The sequence below is a fragment of the Ambystoma mexicanum genome, chromosome 4q, assembly GCF_040938575.1.
Source record: "Ambystoma mexicanum isolate Mex_15411 chromosome 4q, UKY_AmexF1_1, whole genome shotgun sequence".
In the NCBI taxonomy this organism is placed as follows: Eukaryota; Metazoa; Chordata; class Amphibia; order Caudata; family Ambystomatidae; genus Ambystoma; species Ambystoma mexicanum.
The window spans coordinates 49,566,226-49,587,084 of record NC_090928.1 but is presented as its reverse complement, the minus strand read 5'-3'; the positions used below and the strand labels follow the sequence as shown (position 1 = coordinate 49,587,084).

At 45.5% G+C, this 20,859-nt stretch overlaps 1 protein-coding gene across 9 annotated transcripts in view; it reads right to left on the bottom strand.

Moving 5' to 3' along the window:
- LOC138467448 (zinc finger protein 567-like) overlaps positions 1-20,859 on the bottom strand; it is a 359,879-nt gene that overhangs the window by 188,923 nt on the left and 150,097 nt on the right. For all 9 annotated transcript variants that reach the window (XM_069607441.1, XM_069607448.1, XM_069607442.1 and 6 more), the window contains exons 3-4: positions 8,140-8,253; positions 7,859-7,975 (exon numbers count right to left, since the gene is read on the bottom strand). In XM_069607441.1, the coding sequence (XP_069463542.1) occupies positions 7,859-7,975; positions 8,140-8,253 (231 nt within the window). The remainder of the gene's footprint in view (positions 1-7,858; positions 7,976-8,139; positions 8,254-20,859) is intronic.

Below are 20,859 nucleotides of genomic sequence, written 5' to 3'. Positions count from 1 at the left end.
ATTTGTTATTAATAGAAAGTTTTTTTCTTTTACCGAGGATTCCCATCCCGACGATGGGGAATATTCATGAGCATGTGAATCCATGTCAGACCCCATGCTGGAGAACCAAATGACTTAAGCCCGGTGAGTCTCCCACCCAATGCGGATCATATCTGCCTCTCTCACTCAAACTGCAGCGTCAAGATCTATGCTAAGGTGCTTGCCATGTGACTAACTCCCTACATGCCCCACATTATACATCCAGATCAGTCCGGGTTTATCCCGGGCCGTTCCACTTCTCTAAATCTGCGTCACCTTTTTAACCTCATCAGCAGGATCGATCCAAACACTCATGCCGTGGCGGCAGCTCTCGATATGCAGAAGGCATTTTATTCCGTGTCTTGGAGCCATCTTTGGCGGTTACTTGTGAAATGCAACTTTGGGCCCCGGTTTCTTTCGTGGGTTAAACTACTTTACTTAAACCCTGTAGGCAGGGTTCGCACAGAGGGTACGTGCTCGCCCCCTTTCGTATATATCGAGGCACAAGACAGGAATGTCCTTTCTCTCCCCTAATCTTTGCCATTGCCATCGAACCCCTAGCGGATAGAATATGGCAGGTGCATTCACACCGTGGTCTGTGTCTACTAGATACGTCTGACATTATTTCCCCATACGCAGAGGACTCCCTGCTTTTCATCCGCTTGCCTGAACATAATCTCGCCACGAACCTTGAAGAAGTTGTACATTTCGGGGAACTCTCTGGCCTTAGGGTCAATTGCACCAAATCAACACTCTTCTCATTAACTGACGCTACCCCTCTTCCCCCCACCCCCATCTCATGGGCTCTGCCTGGGCACAATCAGAAACAACATAGCTCGGTGCAGTTGTGGGGCGTGCGCACAACAGAGTCTATGAAGCCAACTACCAGAATTATTTGACCGTGCTTACACGAAAATGCCAGGGTTGGGCTAAACTTCCATTGTCTCTTGCTGGTAAACTTGGTGTCTTGAAGATGGTGCTGGTCCCCGAAACTTCTCTATCGCTTCCTCGATCTCCCCTTGTGCCCAGGCAGGGAATTCTTTCGATCATTGAACTGCATACTTGACGAATTCCTTTGGCATTCTGGAGCAGTCCGCCTCAAATATAACACCCTAGCTACGCCCTCGGAACATGGGGGCTTTGGTGCCTGCCCCCAATTTTGAGAAATATTGGCTGGTCGCCCAAGCACAATTTGCCTCGTATTGGTTTTCCACCATTAATCCTCTGTCACCCGTACATCTGAAGCGTCGTGCGGTGGGTTAATCGTGTTATCCGCCCCTTAACGCTCTCTCCTCCCAACCGTAATAGTTATCCTCTTGATCCGGTAGACGTCACATTTCAGGCACTCGCCAGACTAGGGACACTCTCCGATAACCCCTACCCATTCCACGGCGGCCTACCTCTCTGGAACTTCCTCACCGGGATTCCCCTGTTTTCCTGCAACGCTCACCTGGTATCCACGGGGACGCCACTCAGCTTGTGTGGATCTACTACGACCTCAAACCATTCCCTGGAATCTGTTTGACTGGAGACTGGGCCTGAAACACAGGATTGCCAGAGTAACTCTATTGTCTCTGCTTGCTTGACTCCCTCTCCCCCCTTGGGGACCAAACCTTCCCCTTTGTCCACTCCTCACCTTGCTTTCTTGTGTGGTGCGCTCTCCGTCCTGCCTTTCGGTGCAGGGGTGCGTCGACTGGTGAGGGCTCTATGCTGCCTAGTTGCTTCACTGGCGCAGGCCCAACGGACTGGGCTTGCTGTAACTTCAGCCCAACCGGTAGGTTGAACGATTCTTATGAACTGTCCTTAACGTCTCTCTCCTCCCTTAGGTGTTGGAGAGGGTCGGAGATGGCGTTATGCTGCTATGGGGAGCCGAGCACTAATGGTGAGTGAGAGCGCAATGCTGCCCGCTCTTCCTTGTATTGACCAATGTTTGTCTGTGTCCCTTTCAGGTGCTGCAATATCCCAGCGTGGCTGCTGGCTGAGAGTGCAAGGTGCGGTGAGTAAGCGCAATGTGCGGCGCCTCCTTATGCTTTCTGTGCTAACCTGGAATGTCTTTTCCACTTGCAGGTCGATGAGATGCTCCGGAGCTGAAGTTAACCTAAGCGGCTCGAGTTCAGGTAAGCGTTTCACTCTTACAGTTTTTCGAGTAAGCCAAGATATGAAGAATGCTTTCCAATGTATTTTCTTCCCTTCATTTATCCTCCCTTAGGATGCGGCGTGCCAAGATGGAGATGACACCGCCGTAGCTGCCCACAGGACCGGAGGGGCGATGGATGGAAGCCGACTGCTCCCCAAAGTAAGTATAATATTAATGCTGTTCTTGCAGGTGCGCAGGATGCGGAGGAAAGGGGAAGGCATTCAGGAGACCGATCCGAGCACGGTGAGCGTCACGCTGCAGGTACAGAGAAACGCAAAGCGTGTTTCTCGGGCCGGGCGTGGTTTAAATAGCTTCCAGGTATCCCAGGTATCCCAGGTATCCCTGGGATGAACCACACCCAAAAGGCTAGGCCGCATACTCAGTTCAAGGAACTGGGTTATGTGGGGGCATCCATCTTGCCCACAATACATTACAAGTTCAATGCCAAGTGATTCTTTAGAGTCATGTGTGTGCCTGGCGCCACAGGCGCCAGGTCTGACTCCAAGCGGGTCTCTGGTAGGATGGAGAGGCCCTTAAGGGCCATATAGGGGATGGTGGTCTGGCTCCAGCCTGATGTCTCAGACGGCTGGGGGCAGGAATCAAGGCAGTTTCCCTCCAAGTGGCGCGAGGGTAGGCGGAAGCCAGCTTTGAAAACATCTGTGATGTCATCAACCAAGACCCCTTTATTGAGTGGGAGGATCTGCCGATAACCCTACGGCGAGTTTCACCGGTCTGGCTCCAGTACTCAGCCCTTCATCTCATTTTTAAGAAGAAATACTCTAGATTCCCCATCATACCCGTCGATGAGCCAATTCTTGCTGAAATATTGAATACCATGAATACTAGAGGAAAAATCTCCAGGTTATACTCTATTACAATCTACGACCTCCCCTCCATTCGATGCGCTGAGACAATCTTGGGCCGGGGACTTGGAACTAGAGATGACCGACCAGAGCTGGAAGCGGATGTGTTCCCGCACCCACAAAGTCTCATTCAACTCCTGCTTCAAGTTGATACAATTTAAAATTCTACGCAGATACCACTACACCCCATTACGACTACACTGCATGTTCCCAGACCACTCACCCTGTTGCCCCAGATGTAAGTCTAACAAAGCAACCTATATCCATAGGATGTGGACCTGCCCCTCCCTTGTCCAATTTTGGTCGGATGTATGCTCCACAACTTAATCAATCCTTGACCACAAGTTCACCCCTTCTCTGTTGAAATGTCTATTCCATGGCTTCCCAGGCCTCCACCGAGATTCCCAAAAGCTTGCTGGGCAATGTATGCTACTAGAAGTACGATGTATTCTGTTGTGTTGGCTCCGGCCCCGGACACCCACGCATGCACAGTGGCCATCAGCCATTACCTGGGCCTCTGACACAGAGGAGGCTTGGTCATTCCAACTGCCACAAGCAACTAGACCTAGGGATGTGTGGTCCAGGTTCCGTTCCTATCTTGCAGCTATATCCACTGAGTCAAATACCTCTTCCCCTGCACAGTCCTCCCCACAGAACAATCCTTCTTGAATGTTAGCTATATTTTTGTCATGCTATGTATGCTCAGCGACTAACCACTAATGTGATTCTCTTCCGGTTCCATTTGTCATTGTAAGTGCACATTACAAGTATGTTGTCTGCTGAAATCAATGAATGTAATCCACTGCTTACCCCTCAGTTGTAATGTTAAGCATATTAAAATAAAGTTTTTAAAAAAATTAAAAAAGAAACTGGGTGGGAACTTCAAAAGATGAAGTAACCCTAATCCATGATTTTGGTACTATGGTGAAATATATTAATGATGGCATTATGACAGATTATAAGAGTACCAATGACAGATGGAACAGAGCGGATTGCAAGATATGAGGGTAGAGTGCAAGCGCCAAAACACAATTGTGCCATGCCCACATTAAAACAAATGCATAATCTCAGACATTGTCCAGTTATCTGAGGAGATTAAAAGGTTGAAAGACTAATACCATAATAGGTTACGGAATCATTTTAGGGACTGTCCCATGGAAATCTAGAAGCAGCTGGCACATCACGCTAGGCAGAATTATAATAGACGTATATGGTTAGCAATTAATGGTGGGGGGGTGGGAGGCTCTACTCATTAATAGCGTATGTAATGAGGATTCAAGAGTCTACATAGGGAATACCTGAGGAGCTGATTTGTTAGAAGATGTATACAAGCCTAGCAAATTGGAAGTTTTTATTTGCAAGAGTACAGTAGCCGACATAATATTTCTTAAAGCATTGAATGTAACAAGCAATAGTTACCAGGGTTGGAAACAACAAGATGAAAGTTGGAAAGTTGAACTCATCCCGGGCTGTGGACTTAAAATGCCCCAATAAAACAAACAATGGGCATGGCTGCACATTGTATTTGTTGGTATGTCTGAAATCGGTGTTTGACTTTCCTCTTAGAAATAGAGTAATATTTGCCAGTCTATAAAAAAGGCTGCTGGAAGAACCCTGGTAACTATTGCTTGTTAGCGATGTTTGATATACCTGCCAAATTGATCGCTGAGGTGCTGTTGGATGAATTAAAACAATGGATCGTTTCTAGTAGAACTCTGCCGCCTAACCAGATGGGGTTTCAAGGGCAAACTAGCACAGTTCACCATCTGGATTAATTGGCGTCGGTTGTGGAATATGCCTGCCTAAGACATCACTTGCCTGTGTATACTGCTATCAACTTCAGTGTCACGTTCAACACTTACGGCATAAACTAGTGTCGTTGAATATTTTTAACGGCCTGTTGTCAATGATTATCCGATACCAGGGTTCGAATTCGGCTAGATGGACAACGGTGGGTTACCAAACGGATACAGATTAAGAGGGTTGTTAAGCAGGGCTGTATTTTGGCCCAAACCTCTTTAACTTGTACCTTGCTGATTTAAGTGAAGCTTTAGCTATTCCAACTACATTCCCAGCTAAATTTAGGATGGCTCAGGTATGCGGATGATCAATTATTGGATCTTTCCCCCAAAAGGACTCCAAATGCAACTTAATGCCTTAGGCAAATATGCATCTGAAAACGTATTGTGCATTAACATTGATAAAACCATGGTGTTTGCATTAGCAAGAAATTTGGCATCTACATTTGTATGGAAACTTAATTATCAGCCAACTGAGCAAGTAAAATGTTATAAATACCTAGGCCGTTAATTGATGACAAACTTAGATGGTCTATGCATTGGGAATATACAAATGCTACAAGAATGAGAAACATATGCTCGGAGTACATTTATTGACGAACATGGTGGTTATTCCTTGAAGATTGTTTTATTGCTTTATATCGCAAAACATGTACTGTGTAGGCTTTATGGCACAGAAGTCTGGGTACAAATATCCAAAAGCACTTAACAAATGGTGCAAGATCTTGTCTTCTAATTTTTCAATACTGCCTAAAACAGTGTCCTTGGAATTTATACAACTGGATTTGATATGAGCACACCTTTAGAAGTAATTTACAAACTGGCAATGTGCTATGTGAATTTGATGAAACTCGACAACGATACTGCAGGTTTTCCAATCTTTTTTGGGCACGAGTGACAGTGTGATGTTTGGATGTTTAGTGTTTGTAACCTACAATACGTGGCAGGGATGTGAGGCATCTTACCCTACCGTAACCACAAACCAATCACTATAGTTGAGATTTGGATATGGTGAAATTGGCGACAAATGTTAACAGTGGAAATGTATTCAATAAAAGTTACGTTGTGTAAAGCTTCACAAATATACAGATGCATATCCAAACAGTAATAGTAAGGCAGCATCTTTAGATCAAACAATATTGTATCTTCACTTGAAATGGAGGGTGTGAAATTGAAAATACCTCAGCAGGAGTGCCTTTGTAGGTTGTGCAGGGAGACGGTTATTGATTCTAAAGAACATCTAATATGTACATGTGTTAGCCTTGACTATATTAGAAAATAAGCACTTGAAATTGTATAATACTATGAATTTTTATGAACCCGAGGTTTTATGGAGGGTTCTATTGGATGGTAATGTACATTTCACGTTTCATATGGTTAGGTTTGTATTGTGATCATGGAAATTATGTGAACTATCTGTAGGGATTTTATATTGATATAATTGGTGTCTCATGATAATGTATGTTTTGTGTACTAGATCTACAAAGCCTAGTTTGGCTATAAGTATATTGTAACTAAATACACAAAGATAGGTAAACAAGTAATTTGTTAAAAAAAAAAAAATCAAGGAGAGCACAATCAGCAAGGAGGACATATATTCTTGGCCTGCAATAGCAATGTCTGAACAATTTTCCAGTACCACTAAACCGTAAGTGCATAGTTCGGTCGCAGAAGAGCCATTGACCCATGAGGTTTTCATGACATTTAATGGTGGTATGTTAAGTCTACATTTTGTTACAGTGCGTGTGAGGGTATAGGGTCACTGCATCGAATACAAACCATCGACAGACCATACCAATGAAAAAAATGCATAAAAAAAAACTCCCATTCAATGCATTTTTTTCAATGGTAAAGGGTTTAGTTTGGCAAAATGTGTTTTAATGGTTTAAAAAGGGGGGTTGGGGGTAACCCCCGTATAAAAAAATGTAAAATAAAATGCATTTCGAATAGTTTAATTTTTTTTTAGATGCTTTTTTGTCAATGGTATGGTTGTCGATGGTTTAGCTGTCGATGCAAACACTAGGAACTGCGTGTGAATGCATATGTTTAAACCAGTTTAAGTAGGCTTGAAGTCCCATTGTCATTTATTTGTGGATAGTAACATCTGATGGTGTGTTAAATCAGGCTTCAGTCTGTCCCCCCACCTCGCTCAATGGCTGTTGAAGAAGCAAAAATGTTCTATCAATTTAAAATTCAGCATCATCTTTTTAACTCGTGCAGCCAACCAGGGTATGCAATGAGCTACTTGGCTTTCAGTTAGATTTGTCATGATATGTCTGGATAGTTTCTACGCCGGATTTACCCAGATTGAACATCATAAGAGTGATTGAATTGTCAGGCAATCCCCAACAAACACCAAGTTCATGATGCATGATAAACGAGTTTAACAATTGGGTGGAACCCTTTGACATGTTCCTCAAACGTGTTCAACACCATCGCTAGTGGTCGCACATCTAAGATGCCACAAATTCCAGCTCCATAAGGCTGCTATCCACAATGTCTTGGCAAGCCTTAGGCAACTGTTGGACAGGGATGCTGCCCAGTGCGGAAAAGATCAGTGTTAGTCTGCTTTATCTTCATGACTGTTTTGGGCACCGGACTGCCGCACATCAAGTTGGTAGGCATCATAAAGGCCCAAGTCCTCGTAACTGTCAACCCAATTTCAGTCTTCCACATTTGCATCATTTTGCCATTTCTGCTGTTTTCTTAATAGTTCAGTGCCATAAGGTTTGATTTGGTCTTATTGACAGACCTCCTCTTAACAATAAAAGTGTCAAGTAAACCTATCAAATTGCACAAAGCTTTCAGCCGACCACCCAAGACTGCGATGTCAAGGACATTTTTCAATTAGTTTTCAAGATCCTTTATAAAGAAGTTGAAAAAGAGAGCTGCTAAAACACAGTCAATACTAAATGAATAAAACAAACTAAAACATGATATAACTCAAAAACTACACATTTCTTGAAGTCATACAATAATGTTTATGGGAAGCAGCAGGTCTATTTTGTACTAATGAAGTCATTAAAGAATATCAAACTCACCTCTGATAGGGATATTACTCAATATCATTTCGTTTGATCCTTTCCCATCTTTGTAGGGTACATTTTCCTCTTGTTTAATTCTCAAGAAAATATCAGGTGTGACAGTTGGATAACTAGCTAGAAGCAAAAACAAAGTATGGTGTCACTTGCACGGCATGTGATTTTCGTCTTAGGGATTATTGTATATAACTAGCTAAACCTTAGGTGAGCAGGTTGCAGGAACAATGTTTCCCTGCACTTTATGAGCACCTTCTGAGAAATCAGGATTCAAGTCCACTTACACAAAGACAGATCATTAGTAGCTGCTCTTCTTTCTGAGTATTTGGGATCCCAAACATGCAACTCATCTCTTTTTTTGATCTGCAGTACGGTGTCGCGATTGAGAATGTTGTGACCTGTTACAAAGAGAAAGAAAACAAATTTGACAATTTTAATGCACATTACCAGCTGCTCCATATTCATTAAAAAAAATAAAATAAAACTAGAGTAAAATCTCGAATGAATCCCAGTTTCTTTTATTAATGTTTCGAAGATGCAACATTTGGAAAACCACTGTAGAAAACTAGGGACTGTAATACCTCCTAGAAGAATATAATCGCTATTTTATTTACAAAATAGTTTTTCAGAGTTCTTCTCGCACCTAGAGATACACTAAATGCATACATCTCTTACCCATTGTAGTTAATTCTAAACTCCAGTGCAAAAATCTGGAAAAAGTATCAAAAATGATGGCTAAAAAAAACAAAAAAAAAATACGGTTGCATTTCATTGCCACATTTGCATGTGCATTCGACCCTTAAATCCTTCACTGGGAACCATTAAATGTATTGTTTTTTTATATACTCCTGGTTATGAGTTTATGGAAGGTTGATCATTGTAAACAGAGGACATGTAGAAGGACTTCTAACTTGGATAACACAGTACCAACTTCTTATTCAATTGCCAAAAGAAAACATGGGGAACCAAATGGAAGGATACCAGCATAAAGGGTATAAATGATCAGCCAAGGGGTGGTGGGGGGGGAGGGTTCGGTCTGACCCAGAGGCACAGACAAGGTAGCAATGCATGCGAAGGTGAGCTACAATAATGTCTCCACTACCCCCATGGACAATCTTAAAGCCCACTGCCTAGGGAGACTGGAGGGGGGTGGGGAGGAAGAGGGAGAACTGTAAGATAAGATTGGGGAGATCGTAATTTGCAACTATCCAATGAGAGTAATCCACAAAATTGTTGACATGGTGGCCTTTGGGTGAGAAGTGGCATGCCTTCTCCTCCAGCATTTGTGACAGACCGATCACCCCCAATTTACACAATACCTGTAACAGTGCAACATGTCAATTTTCCTCCTGAGACGAGACTTACAGTTGATCTCTTGACCTCTTGATCACCCGGGGTGGGGTCCCTGGAGAGTGGGGCATACGAAAGACACGGTATCCCTACACCCATTTCCCTGTAGTACACCCTCATTCTATATACTATCTAGGAACCTTATCCTCTCCTCCACCCCCCCCCCCCTTTCCTACACGCACACTGCTGCACGGACAAAGCGATTGCACAGACAAAGTGATTCAGAGAAAGACTGACTCACACACAACCAGTCTGTTTGACATGTCCCAATATCAGGGTCAGGCACTTAACCATGATGATTCGCACCTGAATCCTGCTCCCTTTCCCCACTGGTATAAAAGGCAGAGATTGAGAGCACCCAGCGAGCAAGGCTAGAGGCAAACAAGGCGATCTGAACCAGCAGAGCGGCAGGAGAATAGATCCTGTGTAATTGGAGCGACCATGGAAGCAAAGCAGAAAGGACCAAGAGGCGAGAGAAAGGCTGTGGTCCAGCCAGCTGCAGAGTGAAGGTCGCACGGACTTTTCAAAGGAAACCTCCCCGCTAATGCACAAGGTGAAGGCGGGTCCCCCTTCGGGTGAACAGTGGAGTTGGGAGGAGGCAAGCTGTGCTGTGCGGATAGCCTTAGCTTCAAGGAAACGCTGGATAAATGGTATCTAGCGCTACCAGTAAGAGAACTGTGAAACCAGCTGGTGTCGGAGTGAAAGATACCAAAGCGTTTGATGAGGCTCGCAGTGTTTCGCGAAATCGCAAGCAGAAATACATTGTAAGCAAGAGAATGAATGCAGAAGCTGCACATGTCATAGAAAAAAGCGAGGGAAGCCTGCAACATTGCAAATCTGTTTAAGATTGAAACATTGGAAGGAAACGGAGTGGTCCGGTAATAGAATATTACCTTCTCAAAAGGCTCTGCACCCAGGATGAAACTATTAGATTGAAAGTAAGATAATTGGAAAAGACTGCAAATACCAGAAGGCCTTAGGAGAGGCCAACCAAAGTGATAGAAAGTCAAAGTGGTGATACGAAGGTGCAAGCAAAGTCCTCGTACAATTGTAAGTCTTTGACAAGTGGGAAACAAAGTGAGCAATAGTAAAGTAAAGCTAAGTGAACTATGTTGTAAAGGCAAGTGTGAACCTGACAGGGGGATGCCAAGAGGAAGCTAAGGGGAGTGAATCCTGTATTGTGATGAAGATGGTAGGCAAATGTCAACCCGACGGACGGATGCCACACAAAATATTTGTTTAAAAAGACATTAAGAGTTCCTGAGTGTTAGAAGCTAGAATAACTGATAGAGTTAACTGAACTGTGATTTGAAGGCTACCATGAACCCGGCAGAGGGAAGTCAATTGAAAGCAAGGGAAAGTGAATTCCGTATTTTGTGAAATGTCCGACAGTGGTGTAAAGACGAAGGTGAACCCAACAAAGTGGTATCACGAGGAAGCCAGGGAAGAGGGGAATCTTGCATGGTGAGAACTTGGGAAAGGTCTTGTGATGCCAAGCAAAAAACATTGATTCGAGAGATTCTGTCTTTGCTGAAGAAACTGCTTCCTGACGCTTATCGACTCAAGGGGTGCTCACAGTCATGCCACTGTCCGTGATGCAACGTGGGGAAGGGAGTACACTATTTCGGCAGTCCTGAACTAACAAAACTCTTTTGGACATTTCAGTTGGCACAACACTTGTTATTGTCCCACACTTAGAGTAAGGACTTGGCAATAGGTTTATTAGTATAGGCCATTTTGTTTTGACATAACACCACTATGACGTTTTCTTTACTTTGATGGTTGTCGCTTGCTCCCATCTTAGATTTAGGCTTAGATTAGGCGTTTTTCTCACCCTTATACTATTTAATAAACACCCTTGGATTGTACTCCTTGTGTCTGTCGTGCTTCTGATAACCATGCCTCCATTACACCATATGTGAAACACTTGTGTATAGGCGCGCTATAAATGCCATATCATATACCCTAATATGAAGGATGAGGCACGACTAACTAAAAAAGGGAATGTATTGTAATCTAGAGTTAAAGCTACTGCGAGATCCAACACACACCAAAGTTAAGGAAGATCTGAAGAAGTTAAACAAAACAATTATATTATTATTGAGGTGATTATGGTTGCATTACTGCTCATGGGGGTGTGGGGAGAGACTGGTTTTACCCATTATGATAAACTGTTTGCGTCTACAGCAGTTGGTTTGATGAAACAGACAGTGGTGACAAAATGGAGGGTGTCAACCGGCCTGAAACTGTCGACATGGGTTGCAGAACTGGATTGAGGCAAAGCCCTGGAGAAAAGAGTACACAATGCTAGAGGATGCCCTGGGAAATAGGAAACTAGAGGATCTGGGGGAAGTGGGACAGGAGCAGATAAAGGAAGCAGTATATACCTGCAGTCTACACAGGGCGATGCCTTGAAAAATGACTCTTGCTCTTCTGGCATGTGAAATGTGTGATTACAAAGGTGTTTTCCAATCGTGTTTCATAAGATACCATGTTATGCTCTTGATGTTGAGCTTTTACAATGCATGTGGCGATATGGGGGATCATCCCCGACACATGGGATAAGGGACAAATGTGAAAATCTAGTATCCTTAAACTTCAGATGCTCCGGTCCCTTGCGCACCAAGCTACTCCCAAGATGCGTGTGGGCTTGTGCAGAAGGTATGTGACCAAGCAGTTTGGGCTGGACTGCCCATTTTGAGGTGGGACCAAACCTGATTTGCATATGATGTTCCCTTTTGTGGGTTGCCTAGAGCAATGCCAGAGGTTAAGATTAATTCTAAACTTTCCAGCCATCACCACTTGTTTTCCCTGCACACCATTCAACTGAAATCAGTCCATAAATGTCAAAGTTGCCTTATTAATCTAAATAGATCGTTCTTTTCGACACTAAACTACTTTAAGTGTAATGCTTACCTATGACTGATTACTATTCTTGAGAGGACAATCCTTACCCTAAAGAAAAATAATCCATCAGGTACCTATTGTTTATTATCTATAAAGATCATTTGATATTTTTCATAAATTATATATGTTAAGTGAATTTTCCCCAACATTGAAATGCATTAGTAATTGCTCAAATTGACTATCTTCGAGGATTCATAATTTAAATTATCTGTATAGCATTTAACAGATATCACCAAACATGTTGAGCTGATCACCTTCTACATGAAATTGTTGATTATAAAAAAACAATTTGTTTTGAATGGACTTCAATTTGCATCATTGCTCTTTAAAGCGATTCTTTTGTACATTGATAGTAATCTAATATGTACAAATCCAAGTAATGTATAAGGGCACTCGAATCCATTGAATATTTTAACTATACAAACTGTTGACAATACCACTACATTATTTCATATAATACAGCTTAAATATTTGACTGATTTCAGTTGAATGGTGTGCAGGAGACAGAGTATCCTAAATGTAAGGATACCATATTGTTTCTAGAGTTGCCAGTTGTGACCAGGCCAAGGGTTTTGCCCTTTGAAGGTGAAGGGGGATTTGAGGGAGACACAGGAGACCCTCCCGACTTTGGTTATGTGGCCAACCAGGGTTTATGCCAGAGCAGATTCTACCTTAAAGTTCTCTTGGTCTTGCAGAAGTACATAAACCACAATGCATTAACAGGAAAGCCCAGATCACCACTGAAGAATGTGGACAGCCCAGAGAGACCAACTTTGCTGCTGGCCAGAAACAGAAATGATCATAATTTACTGGGGCTCACAGCGAGCGTAACACCAGAGATCCAAAACGACAGAATGCTCCACTGTCCGTGCATGGGAAGGGCTCAGGGCTGAGAGGGGCTGACATAACCTTGCATTGCAATGACCCAACCTCTCCTCTCCGCCCCCCCACCCCCTCTCCATTAGTTCAACCTAACCTTGGGGGACAGAAGCCTGGGTTAGGGTGGAGGGAGCGCACAGAACGTTGAGGGACCAATCAGAGAAACCCAGTACACAAATCTGCAGTCTTAAAGTCAGTACTAAAATCCCATTAATAAAAACCCTTGACAAAAACGAAGCTTTCCCCATAGAACCTCCTGGGGATCCCAACTGCACTCCTATAGGTCACACACCCTTTGTTATAATTAAAACAAAATAATCCAATATGAATTCATGGCATATACTGTTTAATCTATATATATATGAGAATGCATTACTTACCGTAAAAGCATTTCTGATGATTGTATCTGCTTAGATTCACATGCTGTGCATAGGTCCGACATCCAGTGGTCACTGCGGAGTATTGCATTTTGTTTTTCGTAGTCGAAAAGGGGACGTCGACAAGGCGTGTCTGAAACACTATCCCTATAGTGACGTGCGTTGTACCCACAATCCCTCACGCGTCGAGGTCCCTGTTTGTATTTTTCTGCCCTGAGGGAGCCTTCTAGACGTGAGTGAGTACAGAAAAGAGAGAGATATATAAAGGAAGTCTATGTTCCTTCCATCCGAGCGGGGAGGAAGGGCGGGCGCATGTGAATCTAAGCAGATACAATCATCAGAAATGCTTTTACGGTAAGTAATGCATTCTCTTCTGATGTTTGTTAATCTGCTTAGAATCACATGCTGTGCATAGACTAGCGAGCAGTACCCGGAGTTGGCGGTGGGTTATGAGAAGGAACAGTAGAGAAAAGGTGTCGTAATACTGCCTGTCCCACCTGGGAGTCAGATCTAGAGTGTGTATCTAGACAGTAGTGTTTTGTAAAGGTGTGCACAGAACTCCAGGTAGCCGCTTTGCAGATGGACTCAAGGGGAACATTTGCAATGAATGCTATGGATGCCCCCGTGCCTCGAGTAGTGTGTGCTCTTGGCCTAAAGGGCAGTTCTCTCTTAGCAAGAGTATAGCAGAGAGTGATGCATTGAACAATCCATCTAGAAATAGTGGATTTTGAAACTGCATCTCCTTCTCTTCCTGCTGCCACCGAGACGAAGAACTGATTAGTCTTCCTCAGTGGTCTGGTTCTTTCCATGTAGAACATGACCGCTCTGCGTACATCTAGTGTGTGCAGAGTCCTTTCTCCCAAATTGGAAGGATTTTGAAAGAACGTTGGTAGTTCTATAGATTGGTTTACGTGGAATTTAGAAATAAATTTCGGAGCAAATCTAGGGTGAGTGCGTAGAACCACTTTATCTTTGTGAACTGTAACGAAGGGGTCTAGAATAGAAAGAGCCTGAAGTTCACTTACTCTCCTGATGGAGGTGATAGCTATTAAAAAAGCAGTCTTAAGCGTGAGGTGTTTAAGAGATGCTTTGTGCATGGGTTCGAATGGAGAGCCCATGAGTCTGGTAAGTACCACATTAAGGTCCCATCCGGGAGCTGGGTCAGCTATCGGGGGGTGTATCCTCTTTACTCCCTCCATGAAGGCCTTTATAACAGGGATCCTCCACCACGACACTTTGAGTTGGGAAGTGGTGTATGCAGAAAGTGCAGCTAGGTGGACTTTAATGGAGTTAAACACTAGACCTGAATCCAATAGGTGGGTCAGGTATAGGACCACATGTGTGGGAGAGCAGTCAATAGGGTTGATGCTTTTACTCCTGCACCAGATGACAAATCTTTTCCACTTGCTAGAATAGCAGTGGCGAGTGTTCGGTTTTCGGGCTTCCCTGAGGATGTCCATGCATCTTTGCGGGAGTTGTAGATGTCCGAACTCTATGATCTCAGGAGCCAAGCTGCTAAGTTCATGTTCTGGGGGCATGGATGCAGAGTCCTGCCTTTGTCCTGAGACAGCATGTTGTACGGGAAGGGGAGTTTTACTGGGGGGGATAGAGACATCTCCATCAAGTGAGCGAACCATGGTTGTCGTGCCCACAATGGGGCCACTAGTATCATGGTCACTTGTTCCTGGTGCATCTTGTGCACCACTTTGTTGAGAAGGGGAGTCGGGGGGAAAAGCGTAAACAAATTTCCCTGACCATTGCATCGACAGACCGTTCCCCTTGGATTGGTTCTGGGGGTACCTGGAGGCGTAACTTAGGCATTGTGAGTTTTCCAGGGTTGCGAACAGGTCTATTTCTGGGAATCCCCATTGTGTGAAGACGTCGAAGACGATGTCTTCGTGCAGGCGCCATTCGTACTCTTTGGGCAGGGGGAAATTTCTGCTGAGACTGTCTGCTAGCAGATTGAGTTCCCCGGGTACATGTAGTGATAGTAGGAACATGTCCTGTTTGAGAGCCCACTTCCATATATTCTGGGCCAGCTTGGACAGGCCTGGAGAGTGGGTGCCCCCTTGCTTGTTGATGTAGTACATGGCTGTGGTGCTGTCTGTAAGGACCATTGCTGTTTTGCCTTGTAGGTGTTCCTGGAAGGCTCTTAGCGCCTTGAACACAGCTAGTAGCTCCAGTAGATTTATGTGTTTGGATGCTACGTTCGGAGTCCACACTCCGTGAGCAGTCTGATGGGATAGGTGCGCCCCCCATCCTGTGAGGGATGCGTCTGTGGTTAGAGTGGCTTCCGCCGCGGGTGTGGCAAAGGGTTTCCCTTTTTCCATGTTTTCCTTTGTCCACCACCGTAGCGAGAGAACTAAGGCCTGCGAGACCACAACTAGATCCTCCCATAGTCCGCTGGCCTGACACCACTGGCTGTTGAGCCACTCTTGCATTGGGCGCATGCGCAGGCGCGCGTGAGGTACCAAATAAATACACGACGCCATCATTCCTAGCAAGCGCATTGCTTTGCGTACCGTCACCTCTCGACCGGTTACATATTGAGGGATTTGAAACAGCATGTTTTGGACCCTCTCTTTGGAGGGGAAGACGAGGCCGTCCTTTGTTTGAATTAGAGCCCCTAGGAATTGCTTGATTTGACTGGGGTCTAAACTGGACTTCTTTTCGTTGATGGAGAAGCCCAACTGGAACAAAAGGTCTACTGTCTTTTGGGTATTGGAGAAGCATGTTTCGTAAGAATCCCCTGTTATGAGCCAGTCGTCGAGGTAAGGGTAAACTGGGATGGACAACCTGCGCAGGTGGGCCGCTGCCACTGCCAGCACCTTCGTGAATACCCTTGGTGCTGATGCTATGCCGAAGGGTAGCACTTTGAACTGGTAGTGTTTGCCCTCTATCATGAACCTGAGGTATTTTCTGTGCGCTGGCAACATTAAAATATGAAAGTATGCATCTTTCATGTCCAATGTTGTCATGTAATCTCCCTGAGAAAGCAGTGGGATTACTTCCTGTAAGGTTACCATACGAAACTTTTGGGGTTTGATAAACTTGTTCGCTGGGCGCAGATCTAATACAGGGCGCATGGTTAGATCCTTTTTGGGTACAAGGAAGTACACTGAATAAATACCTTCCGTTACCTGAGATAGAGGCACGACCTCTATGGCTCCTTTTTCCAGCAGTTGTAGTACTTCTTGGAGAAGGATGGCAAGATGTTCCGGTGTCATGCGACGTCCCCTCGGGGGTCTGTAGGATGGGGAACTGTTGAATTCGATACAGTATCCGTGGGCTACGGTGGACAGTACCCAACGGTCTGACGTTATCTCCTCCCATGCAGGAAGAAAGGATGTTATCCGGCCCCCGACCGGTGTTGCATGGGAGGGGACGCGAATCTTCGCGTCACTTGGAGTTGTTGGGGGCTTGGGAGCCTCTGGGGGTGGATGCCCGACCCCTCCCTTTGCCCCGGCGTTGGCCTCTTTGGCTGTACTGCCCACTATTGGTTTGGTAATTGGTGGCAGGGTATTGCTGATGTTGATTTTGTTGTTGTTGTTGGCGCTGGCCACGAAAAAAGCGTTTGTTGCCATAGCCGCGCCTGGTAGTGGGCTTAGAGATTTGGTCAAGAGTCTTGATAGTGTCGAACTCTTTTTTAGCCATCTCTAGGGCTTCATCTACCGCTTTTCCGAAGAGGTTAGCGTTCTCGACAGGTTTATTTATCAAAGACGCCTGTGTCTCTGGTTTAAAGCCTGAGTTGCGCAGCCATACATGGCGCTTTAGGAGTATTCCTTGTACCAAGGAACGTCCTGCTGTTTCTGCCGCGTCCAGAGAGTTTTTAACAATGCTCTGGTTCACTTGGGTTCCTTCGCCAATAGTTGACAGTAGGCGCGTACGTAAAGGCTCCGGTGCTTCCTCGGCGTCTTTTCGCAGTTTGGCCCACTGCGCGTCTGCGTAGCTTGCAAGCAAGGAATTGTTGTTGGCAATTCTTGCTGAGAAGGCAGCCGAGGAAGTAACTCTTTTTGCAAGGGCATATAGCCTCTTGCCCTCCTTGTCAGGGGGTGCCTCACTGGTGGAAAGTGGTACCCCTGCCCTCTTTCTAGTATTAGATACCACTAGGGAATCCGGAATGGAATGTCCCCTAATGTAGAGGGGGTCTGAGGGTGAAGGAGTGAAAAGTTTTTCAATCCGTGGATTGACCCCTCTGATCATTGCGGGAGTGGACAGCGAAGGTATGATCCTTCTCTTCACTGAAGCGAGGAGTGGAATGGTCTGGCTGACCGGGGGTTTTTCTTTAATCACTCTTTCTACAAAGTCCAATTCTGGAGAGAGTTCCCCGGTGTCGAGTTCGAAATGCGCTGCTGCTTTGCGCAACAGTGCATTGAACGTGGGCTGATCGTCAATTGGAGACGTGTTCCTAACTGGAGAATTGTCCGGAGGAGTTAGGTTTAGGACATCAGTGTCGGAATACACTGATGGTGATTGCCAGGGGTGTGAAGGTCCCTCTTCTGGGTTAACCCCGAAGCCTTCTTCTATAATGTCTGTTCCGTCTTCCAGACATTCCTCCTGGTTCTGTTCTTCATTGTCCATGAAATCATCTTCTTCCTCGAAGTCTTGTTCCTCCCCAGTGAGGTCATATACATCTTGGAAGTCTGAGGCTGTGTCCAGCTGGGGATCGACTAGCCTCGGATTTTTGGCCCTGGGGTCCTCCTGAGGCCCTTCTCTGGTCCTCTTGTGAGTTTGAGAGGCCTGGGTGCTCATGAACCTTTCCATCCTCTCCATACAGAGGTGGAGGCTTTCCATTGTTTCATGGGGTACCCCAGAGCGGTCTGGCGGGGGAAACCTAGGGTTATCTAACTCGAAATGGCTCGACCTCTCCCAAAGCGTCGAGGAAAGTGTCCCGTCGCCCTCCGAAAAACCTTCAGGTGTGTCGGGAGACTCCCTGACTGAAGGGGGTAGTCCCTGCTTCCCTTCGGGCTTTTTCGGCGTATCCTTTAACTTATGCGTAACGCTCGACGTAATCTTCGGCGTACGCTTTTGGGCGTCGGCTACAGCGATCCTTGCTAAGCTATCGGCGACTCGTTTGTCGGCGGAAGCTTGAGTTTTCGACGCTATGGGTATCGAACGCTCTACGGCGGTCTGCGCTTTCAGTTGATGCGCACCGGCCGATGGTTTGGTGGCAGCGCCCTTGTTTGCCGAAAGCCCAGTCGCAGGTCTCGGCTGCGGTTGCGAGAGGGGCTTCGAACCCGAACGGTCCGAGGAGGCCGCCGGTGGAACCTGCGTCTCCTTGGGCGCCGAAGGTCTTTTCGACTTCGTCGAAGAAGAGCCGTGGGTTGTGTGTTTATGTGGATCTTTGTGTGCGTCTGTGTCGCCGGGGTGTTCATCCCCATAAGCAGGGCGTGAGCCGAGCCCGTCGGGGCCGGGGACAGACGACGAAGCGCGTAAGCGCTCCTTAGAGGGGGTTTCGACTTCCGTAGCGGAGGTCGTGTTATCGCGTTCCTCGTCACTGTCGGTGGTAGCAGCGGCGGGTGAACCTTCGGCCTTCGACATCGCGTAGGCCGCCCACCTTTTAACCCTTCGGTCTTTTAGAGTTTTAGGCTTAAGAAGCCGACAAGCCGCGCACCTTTCCTCCTTGTGATCGAGGGGCAAGCAGCGGTTACACCGCGAGTGCTTGTCCTTCCAAGTGAATTTGCCTTTACAAAGTGGGCAAAACCTAAACGGTGTCCTCTCCATAGCCGAGGCAATAAATCGCGATAAACACCCCAAGGGAAAGGAAGGGGAAAGGGAAAGGCATTCTCAGAAAAGACCCAGAGATGTCCCACGACCCCACTCTCCCTACTGTATATGGCCTGCGAGGCCAGGCCACGTGTTCGGCAGCGCCGAAGGATTTCTTCCGCTCGACCCTCCGTCGAAGATTCTTTTCGGCGGAGAACAGCTTACAACTGCGTCGAGGGAGGGATTATTAATATTAGAGAAAAAACGACCAAAGGTCGAGGAGTTGCAATGTCTCTCGAGGAGCTCCGCGTGAAGGCGACCAGAAGCTGGGCGGAAAAAAACAATCTGAGGGACCTCGACGCGTGAGGGCTTGTGGGTACAACGCACGTCACTATAGGGATAGTGTTTCAGACACGCCTTGTCGACGTCCCCTTTTCGACTACGAAAAACAAAATGCAATACTCCGCAGTGACCACTGGATGTCGGACCTATGCACAGCATGTGATTCTAAGCAGATTAACAAACATCAGAAATATATATTCTTTCATACATTTAATTATTTAACGTAATGTCACTCACATTATTACAATTTTACAATTCATCAATACATTCTCAATTTAGGGTTTCCCTAGACTCAGGCCAGGCAACTGGCATTATACCGAACTTAATTATCGGGATCTCTCAGTTATTGAGAATCTGACGAATATCTCAGGACTACTGATAAACTGGAAGGTTGGGTGTGCTTATCTAGAAGCTAAACGCAAAGAATAAAGACAATCTTCAAGGACAAGCCACTATATTACAAGGCAAGGATCTGGTCCACTGAAAGTTTGGACAATTATAAAATCTTATGGCACATGAGGGTGGTACGCATTTCCCTTGGCTTGAAAATATAAAAAAGGGAGCTTCAGGACATTGGGCCGAGAGATTACTAGAGCAGGCCCAACAGCATGGATGAAAATTCTAAGGCAACCATAAAAAAAAGAAAAAAACACACACATAAGAGGCAGGGGGAGCACTCAAATGAAACATCTTAAAAAGGTACTAACATACAATGTAAGGGGACAGAATGCCCCAGTTAAGAGGAAAAAGGTGCAACATTTTCTGTGTTGGGTTGTTTGATATTCTCATGTTTCAGGAGAAACACATATGCAAAAAAGATAAAGGAGCATTACGAATTAGAGGATATGCTCAGTTACATCAGGTGAATGCGGGAGAAAAGAAGTCTGGTGCGCTGAAAGCATTCCAGGACGAGTTGGGAGTACAAGTCCAGGATTTGATGGTGGACAAAGACGGGAGGTATCTGTTCCCTAATGTAGCTATGGGAGGCCTTCTAGTCACACTGGCCTCAGTTTATGCTCAGAACATAGGCCAAGATGGGTTTTTGAGAGAAGTCCTGTCGAAGCTGTAAACCTTCACCAAGGGAGATATATTAGCAGGGGACCTCAACATGGTGTGGGTTCCCACACAGCAAAGGAGCAGGACTACTTCACTGGGAATGCGGGCCCCATCCAAGGTACTACAGCAGAAGACGGACACATTAAACCTCAATGATATTTGGAGAGTAGTTAGGGGACAGGAGGAGGGTTTTACACATTCTCCATGTACATTTCCTCCTTGCCTAGGATAGTATACATTTGGGCCTCAACAGGGCTACTGTGGAAGGTAAGGGATGTAGAGTTGGGTTCAATCTCACTATCAGACCATGCCCCGTTATGGATGCGTATTACCACGAACAGGAAAACAGGACTTTGGAAATGGAAATTCCCATGGAGGTCCTATACG